The sequence below is a fragment of the Oncorhynchus clarkii genome, chromosome 29, assembly GCF_045791955.1.
Source record: "Oncorhynchus clarkii lewisi isolate Uvic-CL-2024 chromosome 29, UVic_Ocla_1.0, whole genome shotgun sequence".
Classification (NCBI taxonomy): Eukaryota; Metazoa; Chordata; class Actinopteri; order Salmoniformes; family Salmonidae; genus Oncorhynchus; species Oncorhynchus clarkii.
The window spans coordinates 43,621,117-43,636,742 of NC_092175.1; the positions used below are offsets into that span (position 1 = coordinate 43,621,117).

Genomic DNA, 15,626 nt, shown 5'->3' on the forward strand with positions numbered 1-15,626 from the left:
ATAATGCCAGGATATATCTGGTGGTCTGTCTCCATAATGCCAGGATATATCTGGTGGTCTGTCTCCATAATGCCAGGATATATCTGGTGGTCTGTCTCCATAATGCCAGGGTATACAGTGGGGCAAAAAAGTATTTAGTCAGCCACCAATTGTGCAAGTTCTCCCACTTAAAAAGATGAGCGGCGAGGCTAGCCAGCCAGCTAAGTCTATAGCGAGGCTAGCTAGCCAGCTAAGTCTATAGCGAGGCTAGCTAACCAGCTAAATCTATAGCGAGGTTAGCTAGCCAGCTAAATCTATAGCGAGGATAGCTAGCCAGCTAAGTCTATAGCGAGGATAGCTAGCCAGCTAAGTCTATAGCGAGGATAGCTAGCCAGCCAGCTAACTCGCCAGGTATTCCCCAACAGATCTATTTGTTTACTGTCTTTCACCCTCACTGTATTCAGACTTTGGCTGCCTCTATTTTACAGTCCATCTCTATGTTTATAAACTTGAAAACAGTTTAGGGTATGAGTCGATGTGCAGGGGTAATTGAGGTAGTTGTGTACATATAGGTAGTATTACCGTAACCCTGGTGTGAGTGTCGTATCGTTCCACCTTGTCCTCTTGAAAATCGGAAAAACTTCAAACTCACTGTCAATTGTCTTTTTCCTCGTTTCTCGAGAGGTTCCAGGGCCCTTCTTTCTGAACGCCGTTGAGCTTTGAGTAGGGAGGAAACAAGGAAACAAGGACAAAGGAAGGATTAGTGTGTCAGTCTACTGTCTCTATCTAAAGAAGAGTTCTATGCTAACCTGTGTACTCTCTCTATCTAAAGAAGCTGACCTGTGTGTTCTCTCTCTAGCTGCGTGTCCAGTACTCTCTCTATCTAAAGAAGCTGACCTGTGTGTTCTCTCTCTAGCTGCGTGTCCAGTACTCTCTCTATCTAAATAAACTGACCTGTGTGTTCTCTCTCTAGCTGCGTGTCCAGTACTCTCTCTATCTAAAGAAGCTGACCTGTGTGTTCTCTCTCTAGCTGCGTGTCCAGTACTCTCTCTATCTAAAGAAGCTGACCTGTGTGTTCTCTCTCTAGCTGCGTGTCCAGTACTCTCTCTATCTAAATAAACTGACCTGTGTGTTCTCTCTCTAGCTGCGTGTCCAGTACTCTCTCCATCTAAAGAAGCTGACCTGTGTGTTCTCTCTCTAGCTGCGTGTCCAGTACTCTCTCTATCTAAAGAAGTCCCTCCACAAGCTCCTCCTCCATCTGTTCAGACTGATGCCTGAAAACCCCGCCTACATCGGCCAGGGGGCGGAGTCGGTCTCCAAGGAGACCAAGACATTCTTCACAGAGAGCCTCTCTCTGGACGTCAACAGTGGGTAGCACACACACACACACACACACACACACGCACACGCACGCACACACGCGCACACGCACGCGCACGCGCGCCTGTCTCTCTTTCTGTCTCTCTTTCTGTCTCTCTTTCTGTCTCTCTTTCTGTCTCTCTTTCTGTCTCTCTCTCTGTCTCTCTGTCTCTGTCTCTCTGTCTCTGTCTCCAATTCTCTGTCTCCAATTCTCTTGTCTCTTTCTCTCTGTCTCTTTCTCTCTGTCTCTTTCTCTCTGTCTCTTTCTCTCTGTCTCTGTCTCTCTGTCTCTTTCTCTGTCTCTCTCTCTCTGTCTCTCTGTCTCTCTCTCTCTGTCTCTCTGTCTCTGTCTCTCTGTCTCTAATTCTCTGTCTCTCTCTCTTTCTCTAATTATCTGTCTCTCTCTCTGTCTCTCTGTCTCTCTCCACAGAGTCGTCCGGTATCCAATATGAGCTCTCCCACCTGGCGTGTTGTGTGTACTACAGTGCGGTACAGGACCTGCCTGCCATGGTTCGGTTGTGGTGGACCAGTCAGGAGAAGAGAGTTAGCCACACGGTGGATAAGTTCACAGGACGATACGTCTCGCCTGTCCTCTCTGCTCAGGAGATCTCCTCTGTACACGCCAGCACACAGACCTTCGACAGCATGACTGTGAGTAAGGGAGGGAGGGAGGGAGGGAGGGAGGGAGGGAGGGAGTGAGTGTGTGTGTGTGTGTGGTAGAGGGAGCCTTCAGAAAGTATTCAGACCCCCCTTGACTTATTCCACATTTTTGTTTTTACTGCCTGAATTCAAAATGGATAAAAATGTACAGTTTTTTTTTTTTTCTTTCTCGTAATAACAAAGTGAAAACATGTTTTGAGAAATGTTTGATAAATGAAAATGAAATACAGATATCTAATTTACATAAGTATTCACACCCCTTTTTTTGCTATGACAAATGGACTCCCAGGTTCATCTAATTTCCTTTGATAGGAACCTGCAGGCCAATTTTTTTATTGTTTGAGCACGATTTATATAGAAACACCTGGAGTAGAAACCATCTCATGAAGTCACAAGGGAACTGACCGTAGATCTCTGAGAGAGAACTGTGATGAGGCATATATCTGGGGAAGGGGTATACAACCATTTTTTTGAGTTGTTTTTTAAAAAAGTTTCCAAGAGCACAGTGGTCGTCTCCATCACTGGGAAATTGGAAAAAGTAAGAAACTAGCCAGCCGTCCAATCAAACTGAAGAACCGGGAAAGAAAGACTCTGATCGTGGAGGTGACCTGACCAGGAACCCAATGACCACACTGACTACAGAGTTCCTTGGCTGAAATGGGAGAACCGGCCAAAATGACATGGTCTCCGAAGTACTTCACCAATCTGGACTTTATGGGAGAGACGGAAGCCACTCCTGAGGAAAAAGGCACATGACAGCACTCCTGGAGTTTACAAAAAAAGGCACGTGAAAGACCGATCATTAGGCAAAAGATTCTGTGGTCTGAGGAGACAAAAATGTAACTATTTGGCCTGAATGCATGCAAGCGCTATGTCTGGAGAAAACCAGGTACAGCTCATCACCCATCTAACACCATCCCTACTGTGAAGCATCGTGGTGGCAGCATCATGCTGTGGGGATGCTTTTCATCAACAGGGACTGGGAGACTGGTAAGGATAGAGGGGAAAATGAATGGAGCCAAATAGAAGCAAATCCTTGATGCAAACGACCTTGGACTCGGGATTCACATTCCAACAGGACAATGACCCCGGAGCAAGAATGTTGAAAGTCCTTGGAGTGGTCCAGCCAAAGCCCAGACTTGAATCCCATTGAAAATCTGTGGAAAGACTTGAAGATTGCTGTTCACCGCCTTTCCCCATCTAACTTAACAGAGCTTGAGAAAGAATCCAGATGTGTAAAGCTGATTGTCATACCGACGACAACAAAAGCTGTAAAACGCTGCCGAAGGTGTGAAGACTTGTTGTTGATGTTTTATTTCTGTATATCATTTTCAATAAATAATTTGTGTTTTATTTATTTATTTTACCTGTATTTAACTAGGCAAGTCAGTTAAGAACAAATTCTTATTTTCAATGACGGCCTAGGAACAGTGGGTTAACTGCCTGTTCAGGGGCAGAACGACAGATTTTGTACCTTGTCAGCTCGGGGATTTGAACTTGCAACCTTTCGGTTACTAGTCCAATGCTCTAACCACTAGGCTACCCTACCCTTATGGCTGTAACACAACAAAATGTGGAATACGTCAAGGGGTATGAATACTGAAGGCACTGTAACTACTGTTCCCTGAAGGAGGGAAACGAGCTACAACATAATATGACTTCAGTTGAAGGATACACGCCTGACAAAGCCAAATGAAAATCCGCGGCTCCCTAGAAGCCCCGCTTTCCACAGATGATAAGTTTGAGGTTCGGATTTATTCTTTCAATTTAAAAACAGCTCTTCACCAAGCCCAGGAACGGCCGGATTGGGGGCCATTAAACAGGCGCTCTAACTCATTTCATCTCCTTCAAGGAAGAGTAGTTATTGTCATAACGTTACGTTCCCTCTCATTCGGTCAACTTTGGTATAATATACTATGGGGAAATGCAATCGCGGCCTAAGCCGACACCCAACGAATACTAAATGAAACGGCCCGTCAGACCCACGCCAGATGTGTTATTGCACAACGTGCTGCCTAGTGACATTTGCCCTGTCCCCGTTGTAAGCACACTGGGTGAAGTGACATACAAGAGATTTAAAAAAACTCACACAGTGTGGTGATTTCAACTCACCTCAGCACACATGTCTCCTATATTCAACTCTTTAAACAGCTCAAAACGCTGCCAGACCCCTGGTTGAGTGGGCGTTTACACCGCTAGGTAACCCTTGCCTCTTACTGCTATATGTGAACGACTGGCTCGATTCGGTCTTATGTAGAAACATTTTAAAAAATATATTGTTTTTTGACATTGGATAAAAGACAGAGCAAGAAAACGATATACGTTTACTGGGAAAGTAATTCTGCTTTGACAGTTGATAAAATTGTAACCCCACTTGAGAAAATGACCCTTGAATGTTTTAGTCCACCTACTGGAGAGCTCTTCTTTGTCTACACCACATTCAGCATCGTTCACACCCTCCTTCAGCATCGTTCACACCCTCCTAAGCCTGAGCCCCGCCCATTCAGCATCGTTCACACCCTCCTAAGCCTGAGCCCCACCCATCTCTTTAAGGATCCACATGTGAGGCCATGTGCTAAACAGAGTACGGTACTAAACAAGCAAAGATTTCAAGACTAAAGGCTGGTTTATACTATATGTGTGTTTGTAAATTTAATCTGGAGTGCCAGAGTGTACAATGGGCATTTGTGAATTGAGAGCGTTGTCAGATCGTATGTTTGTAATTTCAGAGCGTTGTCAGATTGTCCGTTCGTAAATTCAAGAGTGTTTCCCTCTCTGAGCATTCCTCAATTCAGAGCGTTATCAGATTATCTGTTCGTAAAGTCTGGACGCTCTGGCTGAGGAGTAGGGCTGATTCGACCATTCTGACCTAACAACAGCAGTCAAGAACCCAAGCTAACTGGCTAACGTATCAACAGTTGTCGCAGTGACATCATGAACATTCTATTGAAATGGTTACTTTCACAGAGTGACTAGGCAACAGGATAAACAATAAATAGAAATGGTTACTTTCACAGAGTGACTAGGCAACAGGATAAACAATAAATAGAAATGGTTACTTTCACAGAGTGACTAGGCAACAGGATAAACAATAAATAGAAATGGTTACTTTCACAGAGTGACTAGGCAACAGGATAAACAATAAATAGAAATAGTTACTTTCACAGAGTGACTAGGCAACAGGATAAACAATAAATAGAAATGGTTACTTTCACAGAGTGACTAGGCAACAGGATAAACAATAAATAGAAATGGTTACTTTCACAGAGTGACTAGGCAACAGGAAAAACAATAAATAGAAATGGTTACTTTCACAGAGTGACTAGGCAACAGGATAAACAATAAATAGAAATGGTTACTTTCACAGAGTGACTAGGCAACAGGATAAACAATAAATAGAAATAGTTACTTTCACAGAGTGACTAGGCAACAGGATAAACAATAAATAGAAATGGTTACTTTCACAGAGTGACTAGGCAACAGGATAAACAATAAATAGAAATGGTTACTTTCACAGAGTGACTAGGCAACAGGATAAACAATAAATAGAAATGGTTACTTTCACAGAGTGACTAGGCAACAGGATAAACAATAAATAGAAATGGTTACTTTCACAGAGTGACTAGGCAACAGGATAAACAATAAATAGAAATGGTTACTTTCACAGAGTGACTAGGCAACAGGATAAACTATAAATAGAAATGGTTACTTTCACAGAGTGACTAGGCAACAGGATAAACAATAAATAGAAATGGTTACTTTCACAGTGACTAGGCAACAGGATAAACAATAAATAGAAATGGTTACTTTCACAGAGTGACTAGGCAACAGGATAAACAATAAATAGAAATGGTTACTTTCACAGAGTGACTAGGCAACAGGATAAACAATAAATAGAAATGGTTACTTTCACAGAGTGACTAGGCAACAGGATAAACAATAAATAGAAATGGTTACTTTCACAGAGTGACTAGGCAACAGGATAAACAATAAATAGAAATGGTTACTTTCACAGAGTGACTAGGCAACAGGATAAACTATAAATAGAAATGGTTACTTTCACAGAGTGACTAGGCAACAGGATAAACAATAAATAGAAATGGTTACTTTCACAGAGTGACTAGGCAACAGGAAAAACAATAAATAGAAATGGTTACTTTCACAGAGTGACTAGGCAACAGGATAAACAATAAATAGAAATGGTTACTTTCACAGAGTGACTAGGCAACAGGATAAACAATAAATAGAAATGGTTACTTTCACAGAGTGACTAGGCAACAGGATAAACAATAAATAGAAATGGTTACTTTCACAGAGTGACTAGGCAACAGGATAAACAATAAATAGAAATGGTTACTTTCACAGAGTGACTAGGCAACAGGATAAACAATAAATAGAAATGGTTACTTTCACAGAGTGACTAGGCAACAGGATAAACAATAAATAGAAATGGTTACTTTCACAGAGTGACTAGGCAACAGGATAAACAATAAATAGAAATGGTTACTTTCACAGAGTGACTAGGCAACAGGATAAACAATAAATAGAAATGGTTAATTTCACAGAGTGACTAGGCAACAGGATAAACAATAAATAGAAATGGTTACTTTCACAGAGTGACTAGGCAACAGGATAAACAATAAATAGAAATGGTTACTTTCACAGAGTGACTAGGCAACAGGATAAACAATAAATAGAAATGGTTACTTTCACAGAGTGACTAGGCAACAGGATAAACAATAAATAGAAATGGTTACTTTCACAGAGTGACTAGGCAACAGGATAAACAATAAATAGAAATGGTTACTTTCACAGAGTGACTAGGCAACAGGATAAACAATAAATAGAAATGGTTACTTTCACAGAGTGACTAGGCAACAGGATAAACAATAAATAGAAATGGTTACTTTCACAGAGTGACTAGGCAACAGGATAAACAATAAATAGAAATGGTTACTTTCACAGAGTGACTAGGCAACAGGATAAACAATAAATAGAAATGGTTACTTTCACAGAGTGACTAGGCAACAGGATAAACAATAAATAGAAATGGTTACTTTCACAGAGTGACTAGGCAACAGGAAAAACAATAAATAGAAATGGTTACTTTCACAGAGTGACTAGGCAACAGGATAAACAATAAATAGAAATGGTTACTTTCACAGAGTGACTAGGCAACAGGATAAACAATAAATAGAAATGGTTACTTTCACAGAGTGACTAGGCAACAGGATAAACAATAAATAGAAATGGTTACTTTCACAGAGTGACTAGGCAACAGGATAAACAATAAATAGAAATGGTTACTTTCACAGAGTGACTAGGCAACAGGATAAACAATAAATAGAAATGGTTACTTTCACAGAGTGACTAGGCAACAGGATAAACAATAAATAGAAATGGTTACTTTCACAGAGTGACTAGGCAACAGGATAAACAATAAATAGAAATGGTTACTTTCACAGAGTGACTAGGCAACAGGATAAACAATAAATAGAAATGGTTACTTTCACAGAGTGACTAGGCAACAGGATAAACAATAAATAGAAATGGTTACTTTCACAGAGTGACTAGGCAACAGGATAAACAATAAATAGAAATGGTTACTTTCACAGAGTGACTAGGCAACAGGATAAACAATAAATAGAAATGGTTACTTTCACAGAGTGACTAGGCAACAGGATAAACAATAAATAGAAATGGTTACTTTCACAGAGTGACTAGGCAACAGGATAAACAATAAATAGAAATGGTTACTTTCACAGAGTGACTAGGCAACAGGATAAACAATAAATAGAAATGGTTACTTTCACAGAGTGACTAGGCAACAGGATAAACAATAAATAGAAATGGTTACTTTCACAGAGTGACTAGGCAACAGGATAAACAATAAATAGAAATGGTTACTTTCACAGAGTGACTAGGCAACAGGATAAACAATAAATAGAAATGGTTACTTTCACAGAGTGACTAGGCAACAGGATAAACAATAAATAGAAATGGTTACTTTCACAGAGTGACTAGGCAACAGGATAAACAATAAATAGAAATGGTTACTTTCACAGAGTGACTAGGCAACAGGATAAACAATAAATAGAAATGGTTACTTTCACAGAGTGACTAGGCAACAGGATAAACAATAAATAGAAATGGTTACTTTCACAGAGTGACTAGGCAACAGGATAAACAATAAATAGAAATGGTTACTTTCACAGAGTGACTAGGCAACAGGATAAACAATAAATAGAAATGGTTACTTTCACAGAGTGACTAGGCAACAGGATAAACAATAAATAGAAATGGTTACTTTCACAGAGTGACTAGGCAACAGGATAAACAATAAATAGAAATGGTTACAATAAATAGAAATGGTTACTTTCACAGAGTGACTAGGCAACAGGATAAACAATAAATAGAAATGGTTACTTTCACAGAGTGACTAGGCAACAGGATAAACAATAAATAGAAATGGTTACTTTCACAGAGTGACTAGGCAACAGGATAAACAATAAATAGAAATGGTTACTTTCACAGAGTGACTAGGCAACAGGATAAACAATAAATAGAAATGGTTACTTTCACAGAGTGACTAGGCAACAGGATAAACAATAAATAGAAATGGTTACTTTCACAGAGTGACTAGGCAACAGGATAAACAATAAATAGAAATGGTTACTTTCACAGAGTGACTAGGCAACAGGATAAACAATAAATAGAAATGGTTACTTTCACAGAGTGACTAGGCAACAGGATAAACAATAAATAGAAATGGTTACTTTCACAGAGTGACTAGGCAACAGGATAAACAATAAATAGAAATGGTTACTTTCACAGAGTGACTAGGCAACAGGATAAACAATAAATAGAAATGGTTACTTTCACAGAGTGACTAGGCAACAGGATAAACAATAAATAGAAATGGTTACTTTCACAGAGTGACTAGGCAACAGGATAAACAATAAATAGAAATGGTTACTTTCACAGAGTGACTAGGCAACAGGATAAACAATAAATAGAAATGGTTACAATAAATAGAAATGGTTACTTTCACAGAGTGACTAGGCAACAGGATAAACAATAAATAGAAATGGTTACTTTCACAGAGTGACTAGGCAACAGGATAAACAATAAATAGAAATGGTTACTTTCACAGAGTGACTAGGCAACAGGATAAACAATAAATAGAAATGGTTACTTTCACAGAGTGACTAGGCAACAGGATAAACAATAAATAGAAATGGTTACTTTCACAGAGTGACTAGGCAACAGGATAAACAATAAATAGAAATGGTTACTTTCACAGAGTGACTAGGCAACAGGATAAACAATAAATAGAAATGGTTACTTTCACAGAGTGACTAGGCAACAGGATAAACAATAAATAGAAATGGTTACTTTCACAGAGTGACTAGGCAACAGGATAAACAATAAATAGAAATGGTTACTTTCACAGAGTGACTAGGCAACAGGATAAACAATAAATAGAAATGGTTACTTTCACAGAGTGACTAGGCAACAGGATAAACAATAAATAGAAATGGTTACTTTCACAGAGTGACTAGGCAACAGGATAAACAATAAATAGAAATGGTTACTTTCACAGAGTGACTAGGCAACAGGATAAACAATAAATAGAAATGGTTACTTTCACAGAGTGACTAGGCAACAGGATAAACAATAAATAGAAATGGTTACTTTCACAGAGTGACTAGGCAACAGGATAAACAATAAATAGAAATGGTTACTTTCACAGAGTGACTAGGCAACAGGATAAACAATAAATAGAAATGGTTACTTTCACAGAGTGACTAGGCAACAGGATAAACAATAAATAGAAATGGTTACTTTCACAGAGTGACTAGGCAACAGGATAAACAATAAATAGAAATGGTTACTTTCACAGAGTGACTAGGCAACAGGATAAACAATAAATAGAAATGGTTACTTTCACAGAGTGACTAGGCAACAGGATAAACAATAAATAGAAATGGTTACTTTCACAGAGTGACTAGGCAACAGGATAAACAATAAATAGAAATGGTTACTTTCACAGAGTGACTAGGCAACAGGATAAACAATAAATAGAAATGGTTACTTTCACAGAGTGACTAGGCAACAGGATAAACAATAAATAGAAATGGTTACTTTCACAGAGTGACTAGGCAACAGGATAAACAATAAATAGAAATGGTTACTTTCACAGAGTGACTAGGCAACAGGATAAACAATAAATAGAAATGGTTACTTTCACAGAGTGACTAGGCAACAGGATAAACAATAAATAGAAATGGTTACTTTCACAGAGTGACTAGGCAACAGGATAAACAATAAATAGAAATGGTTACTTTCACAGAGTGACTAGGCAACAGGATAAACAATAAATAGAAATGGTTACTTTCACAGAGTGACTAGGCAACAGGATAAACAATAAATAGAAATGGTTACTTTCACAGAGTGACTAGGCAACAGGATAAACAATAAATAGAAATGGTTACTTTCACAGAGTGACTAGGCAACAGGATAAACAATAAATAGAAATGGTTACTTTCACAGAGTGACTAGGCAACAGGATAAACAATAAATAGAAATGGTTACTTTCACAGAGTGACTAGGCAACAGGATAAACAATAAATAGAAATGGTTACTTTCACAGAGTGACTAGGCAACAGGATAAACAATAAATAGAAATGGTTACTTTCACAGAGTGACTAGGCAACAGGATAAACAATAAATAGAAATGGTTACTTTCACAGAGTGACTAGGCAACAGGATAAACAATAAATAGAAATGGTTACTTTCACAGAGTGACTAGGCAACAGGATAAACAATAAATAGAAATGGTTACTTTCACAGAGTGACTAGGCAACAGGATAAACAATAAATAGAAATGGTTACTTTCACAGAGTGACTAGGCAACAGGATAAACAATAAATAGAAATGGTTACTTTCACAGAGTGACTAGGCAACAGGATAAACAATAAATAGAAATGGTTACTTTCACAGAGTGACTAGGCAACAGGATAAACAATAAATAGAAATGGTTACTTTCACAGAGTGACTAGGCAACAGGATAAACAATAAATAGAAATGGTTACTTTCACAGAGTGACTAGGCAACAGGATAAACAATAAATAGAAATGGTTACTTTCACAGAGTGACTAGGCAACAGGATAAACAATAAATAGAAATGGTTACTTTCACAGAGTGACTAGGCAACAGGATAAACAATAAATAGAAATGGTTACTTTCACAGAGTGACTAGGCAACAGGATAAACAATAAATAGAAATGGTTACTTTCACAGAGTGACTAGGCAACAGGATAAACAATAAATAGAAATGGTTACTTTCACAGAGTGACTAGGCAACAGGATAAACAATAAATAGAAATGGTTACTTTCACAGAGTGACTAGGCAACAGGATAAACAATAAATAGAAATGGTTACTTTCACAGAGTGACTAGGCAACAGGATAAACAATAAATAGAAATGGTTACTTTCACAGAGTGACTAGGCAACAGGATAAACAATAAATAGAAATGGTTACTTTCATAGAAATGGTTACTTTCACAGAGTGACTAGGCAACAGGATAAACAATAAATAGAAATGGTTACTTTCACAGAGTGACTAGGCAACAGGATAAACAATAAATAGAAATGGTTACTTTCACAGAGTGACTAGGCAACAGGATAAACAATAAATAGAAATGGTTACTTTCACAGAGTGACTAGGCAACAGGATAAACAATAAATAGAAATGGTTACTTTCACAGAGTGACTAGGCAACAGGATAAACAATAAATAGAAATGGTTACTTTCACAGAGTGACTAGGCAACAGGATAAACAATAAATAGAAATGGTTACTTTCACAGAGTGACTAGGCAACAGGATAAACAATAAATAGAAATGGTTACTTTCACAGAGTGACTAGGCAACAGGATAAACAATAAATAGAAATGGTTACTTTCACAGAGTGACTAGGCAACAGGATAAACAATAAATAGAAATGGTTACTTTCACAGAGTGACTAGGCAACAGGATAAACAATAAATAGAAATGGTTACTTTCACAGAGTGACTAGGCAACAGGATAAACAATAAATAGAAATGGTTACTTTCACAGAGTGACTAGGCAACAGGATAAACAATAAATAGAAATGGTTACTTTCACAGAGTGACTAGGCAACAGGATAAACAATAAATAGAAATGGTTACTTTCACAGAGTGACTAGGCAACAGGATAAACAATAAATAGAAATGGTTACTTTCACAGAGTGACTAGGCAACAGGATAAACAATAAATAGAAATGGTTACTTTCACAGAGTGACTAGGCAACAGGATAAACAATAAATAGAAATGGTTACTTTCACAGAGTGACTAGGCAACAGGATAAACAATAAATAGAAATGGTTACTTTCACAGAGTGACTAGGCAACAGGATAAACAATAAATAGAAATGGTTACTTTCACAGAGTGACTAGGCAACAGGATAAACAATAAATAGAAATGGTTACTTTCACAGAGTGACTAGGCAACAGGATAAACAATAAATAGAAATGGTTACTTTCACAGAGTGACTAGGCAACAGGAAAAACAATAAATAGAAATGGTTACTTTCACAGAGTGACTAGGCAACAGGATAAACAATAAATAGAAATGGTTACTTTCACAGAGTGACTAGGCAACAGGATAAACAATAAATAGAAATGGTTACTTTCACAGAGTGACTAGGCAACAGGATAAACAATAAATAGAAATGGTTACTTTCACAGAGTGACTAGGCAACAGGATAAACAATAAATAGAAATGGTTACTTTCACAGAGTGACTAGGCAACAGGATAAACAATAAATAGAAATGGTTACTTTCACAGAGTGACTAGGCAACAGGATAAACAATAAATAGAAATGGTTACTTTCACAGAGTGACTAGGCAACAGGATAAACAATAAATAGAAATGGTTACTTTCACAGAGTGACTAGGCAACAGGAAAAACAATAAATAGAAATGGTTACTTTCACAGAGTGACTAGGCAACAGGATAAACAATAAATAGAAATGGTTACTTTCACAGAGTGACTAGGCAACAGGATAAACAATAAATAGAAATGGTTACTTTCACAGAGTGACTAGGCAACAGGATAAACAATAAATAGAAATGGTTACTTTCACAGAGTGACTAGGCAACAGGATAAACAATAAATAGAAATGGTTACTTTCACAGAGTGACTAGGCAACAGGATAAACTATAAATAGAAATGGTTACTTTCACAGAGTGACTAGGCAACAGGATAAACTATAAATAGAAATGGTTACTTTCACAGAGTGACTAGGCAACAGGATAAACAATAAATAGAAACGGTTACTTTCACAGAGTGACTAGGCAACAGGATAAACAATAAATAGAAACGGTTACTTTCACAGAGTGACTAGGCAACAGGATAAACAATAAATAGAAACGGTTACTTTCACAGAGTGACTAGGCAACAGGATAAACAATAAATAGAAACGGTTACTTTCACAGAGTGACTAGGCAACAGGATAAACAATAAATAGAAACGGTTACTTTCACAGAGTGACTAGGCAACAGGAAAAACAATAAATAGAAATGGTTACTTTCACAGAGTGACTAGGCAACAGGATAAACAATAAATAGAAATGGTTACTTTCACAGAGTGACTAGGCAACAGGATAAACAATAAATAGAAATGGTTACTTTCACAGAGTGACTAGGCAACAGGATAAACAATAAATAGAAATGGTTACTTTCACAGAGTGACTAGGCAACAGGATAAACAATAAATAGAAATGGTTACTTTCACAGAGTGACTAGGCAACAGGATAAACAATAAATAGAAATGGTTACTTTCACAGAGTGACTAGGCAACAGGATAAACAATAAATAGAAATGGTTACTTTCACAGAGTGACTAGGCAACAGGATAAACAATAAATAGAAATGGTTACTTTCACAGAGTGACTAGGCAACAGGATAAACAATAAATAGAAATGGTTACTTTCACAGAGTGACTAGGCAACAGGATAAACATTAAATAGAAATGGTTACTTTCACAGAGTGACTAGGCAACAGGATAAACAATAAATAGAAATGGTTACTTTCACAGAGTGACTAGGCAACAGGATAAACTATAAATAGAAATGGTTACTTTCACAGAGTGACTAGGCAACAGGATAAACTATAAATAGAAATGGTTACTTTCACAGAGTGACTAGGCAACAGGATAAACTATAAATAGAAATGGTTACTTTCACAGAGTGACTAGGCAACAGGATAAACAATAAATAGAAATGGTTACTTTCACAGAGTGACTAGGCAACAGGATAAACAATAAATAGAAATGGTTACTTTCACAGAGTGACTAGGCAACAGGATAAACAATAAATAGAAATGGTTACTTTCACAGAGTGACTAGGCAACAGGATAAACAATAAATAGAAATGGTTACTTTCACAGAGTGACTAGGCAACAGGATAAACTATAAATAGAAATGGTTACTTTCACAGAGTGACTAGGCAACAGGATAAACTATAAATAGAAATGGTTACTTTCACAGAGTGACTAGGCAACAGGATAAACAATAAATAGAAATGGTTACTTTCACAGAGTGACTAGGCAACAGGATAAACAATAAATAGAAATGGTTACTTTCACAGAGTGACTAGGCAACAGGATAAACAATAAATAGAAATGGTTACTTTCACAGAGTGACTAGGCAACAGGATAAACAATAAATAGAAATGGTTACTTTCACAGAGTGACTAGGCAACAGGATAAACAATAAATAGAAATGGTTACTTTCACAGAGTGACTAGGCAACAGGATAAACTATAAATAGAAATGGTTACTTTCACAGAGTGACTAGGCAACAGGATAAACTATAAATAGAAATGGTTACTTTCACAGAGTGACTAGGCAACAGGATAAACAATAAATATAAATGGTTACTTTCACAGAGTGACTAGGCAACAGGATAAACAATAAATAGAAATGGTTACTTTCACAGAGTGACTAGGCAACAGGATAAACAATAAATCGAAATGGTTACTTTCACAGAGTGACTAGGCAACAGGATAAACAATAAATCGAAATGGTTACTTTCACAGAGTGACTAGGCAACAGGATAAACAATAAATAGAAATGGTTACTTTCACAGAGTGACTAGGCAACAGGATAAACAATAAATAGAAATGGTTACTTTCACAGAGTGACTAGGCAACAGGATAAACTATAAATAGAAATGGTTACTTTCACAGAGTGACTAGGCAACAGGATAAACTATAAATAGAAATGGTTACTTTCACAGAGTGACTAGGCAACAGGATAAACAATAAATAGAAATGGTTACTTTCACAGAGTGACTAGGCAACAGGATAAACTATAAATAGAAATGGTTACTTTCACAGAGTGACTAGGCAACAGGATAAACTATAAATAGAAATGGTTACTTTCACAGAGTGACTAGGCAACAGGATAAACAATAAATAGAAATGGTTACTTTCACAGAGTGACTAGGCAACAGGATAAACTATAAATAGAAATGGTTACTTTCACAGAGTGACTAGGCAACAGGATAAACAATAAATAGAAATTGTTACTTTCACAGAGTGACT

The 15,626-nt window shown here is 37.5% G+C and overlaps 1 protein-coding gene across 1 annotated transcript in view; it reads left to right on the top strand.

Moving 5' to 3' along the window:
- The window catches only part of LOC139388305 (listerin E3 ubiquitin protein ligase 1), a 95,898-nt gene that overhangs the window by 71,148 nt on the left and 9,124 nt on the right, over positions 1 to 15,626 (top strand). Inside the window, exons 30-31 of the mRNA XM_071134905.1 lie at positions 1,181 to 1,346; positions 1,769 to 1,989. Of these exons, the coding sequence (XP_070991006.1) occupies positions 1,181 to 1,346; positions 1,769 to 1,989 (387 nt within the window). The remainder of the gene's footprint in view (positions 1 to 1,180; positions 1,347 to 1,768; positions 1,990 to 15,626) is intronic.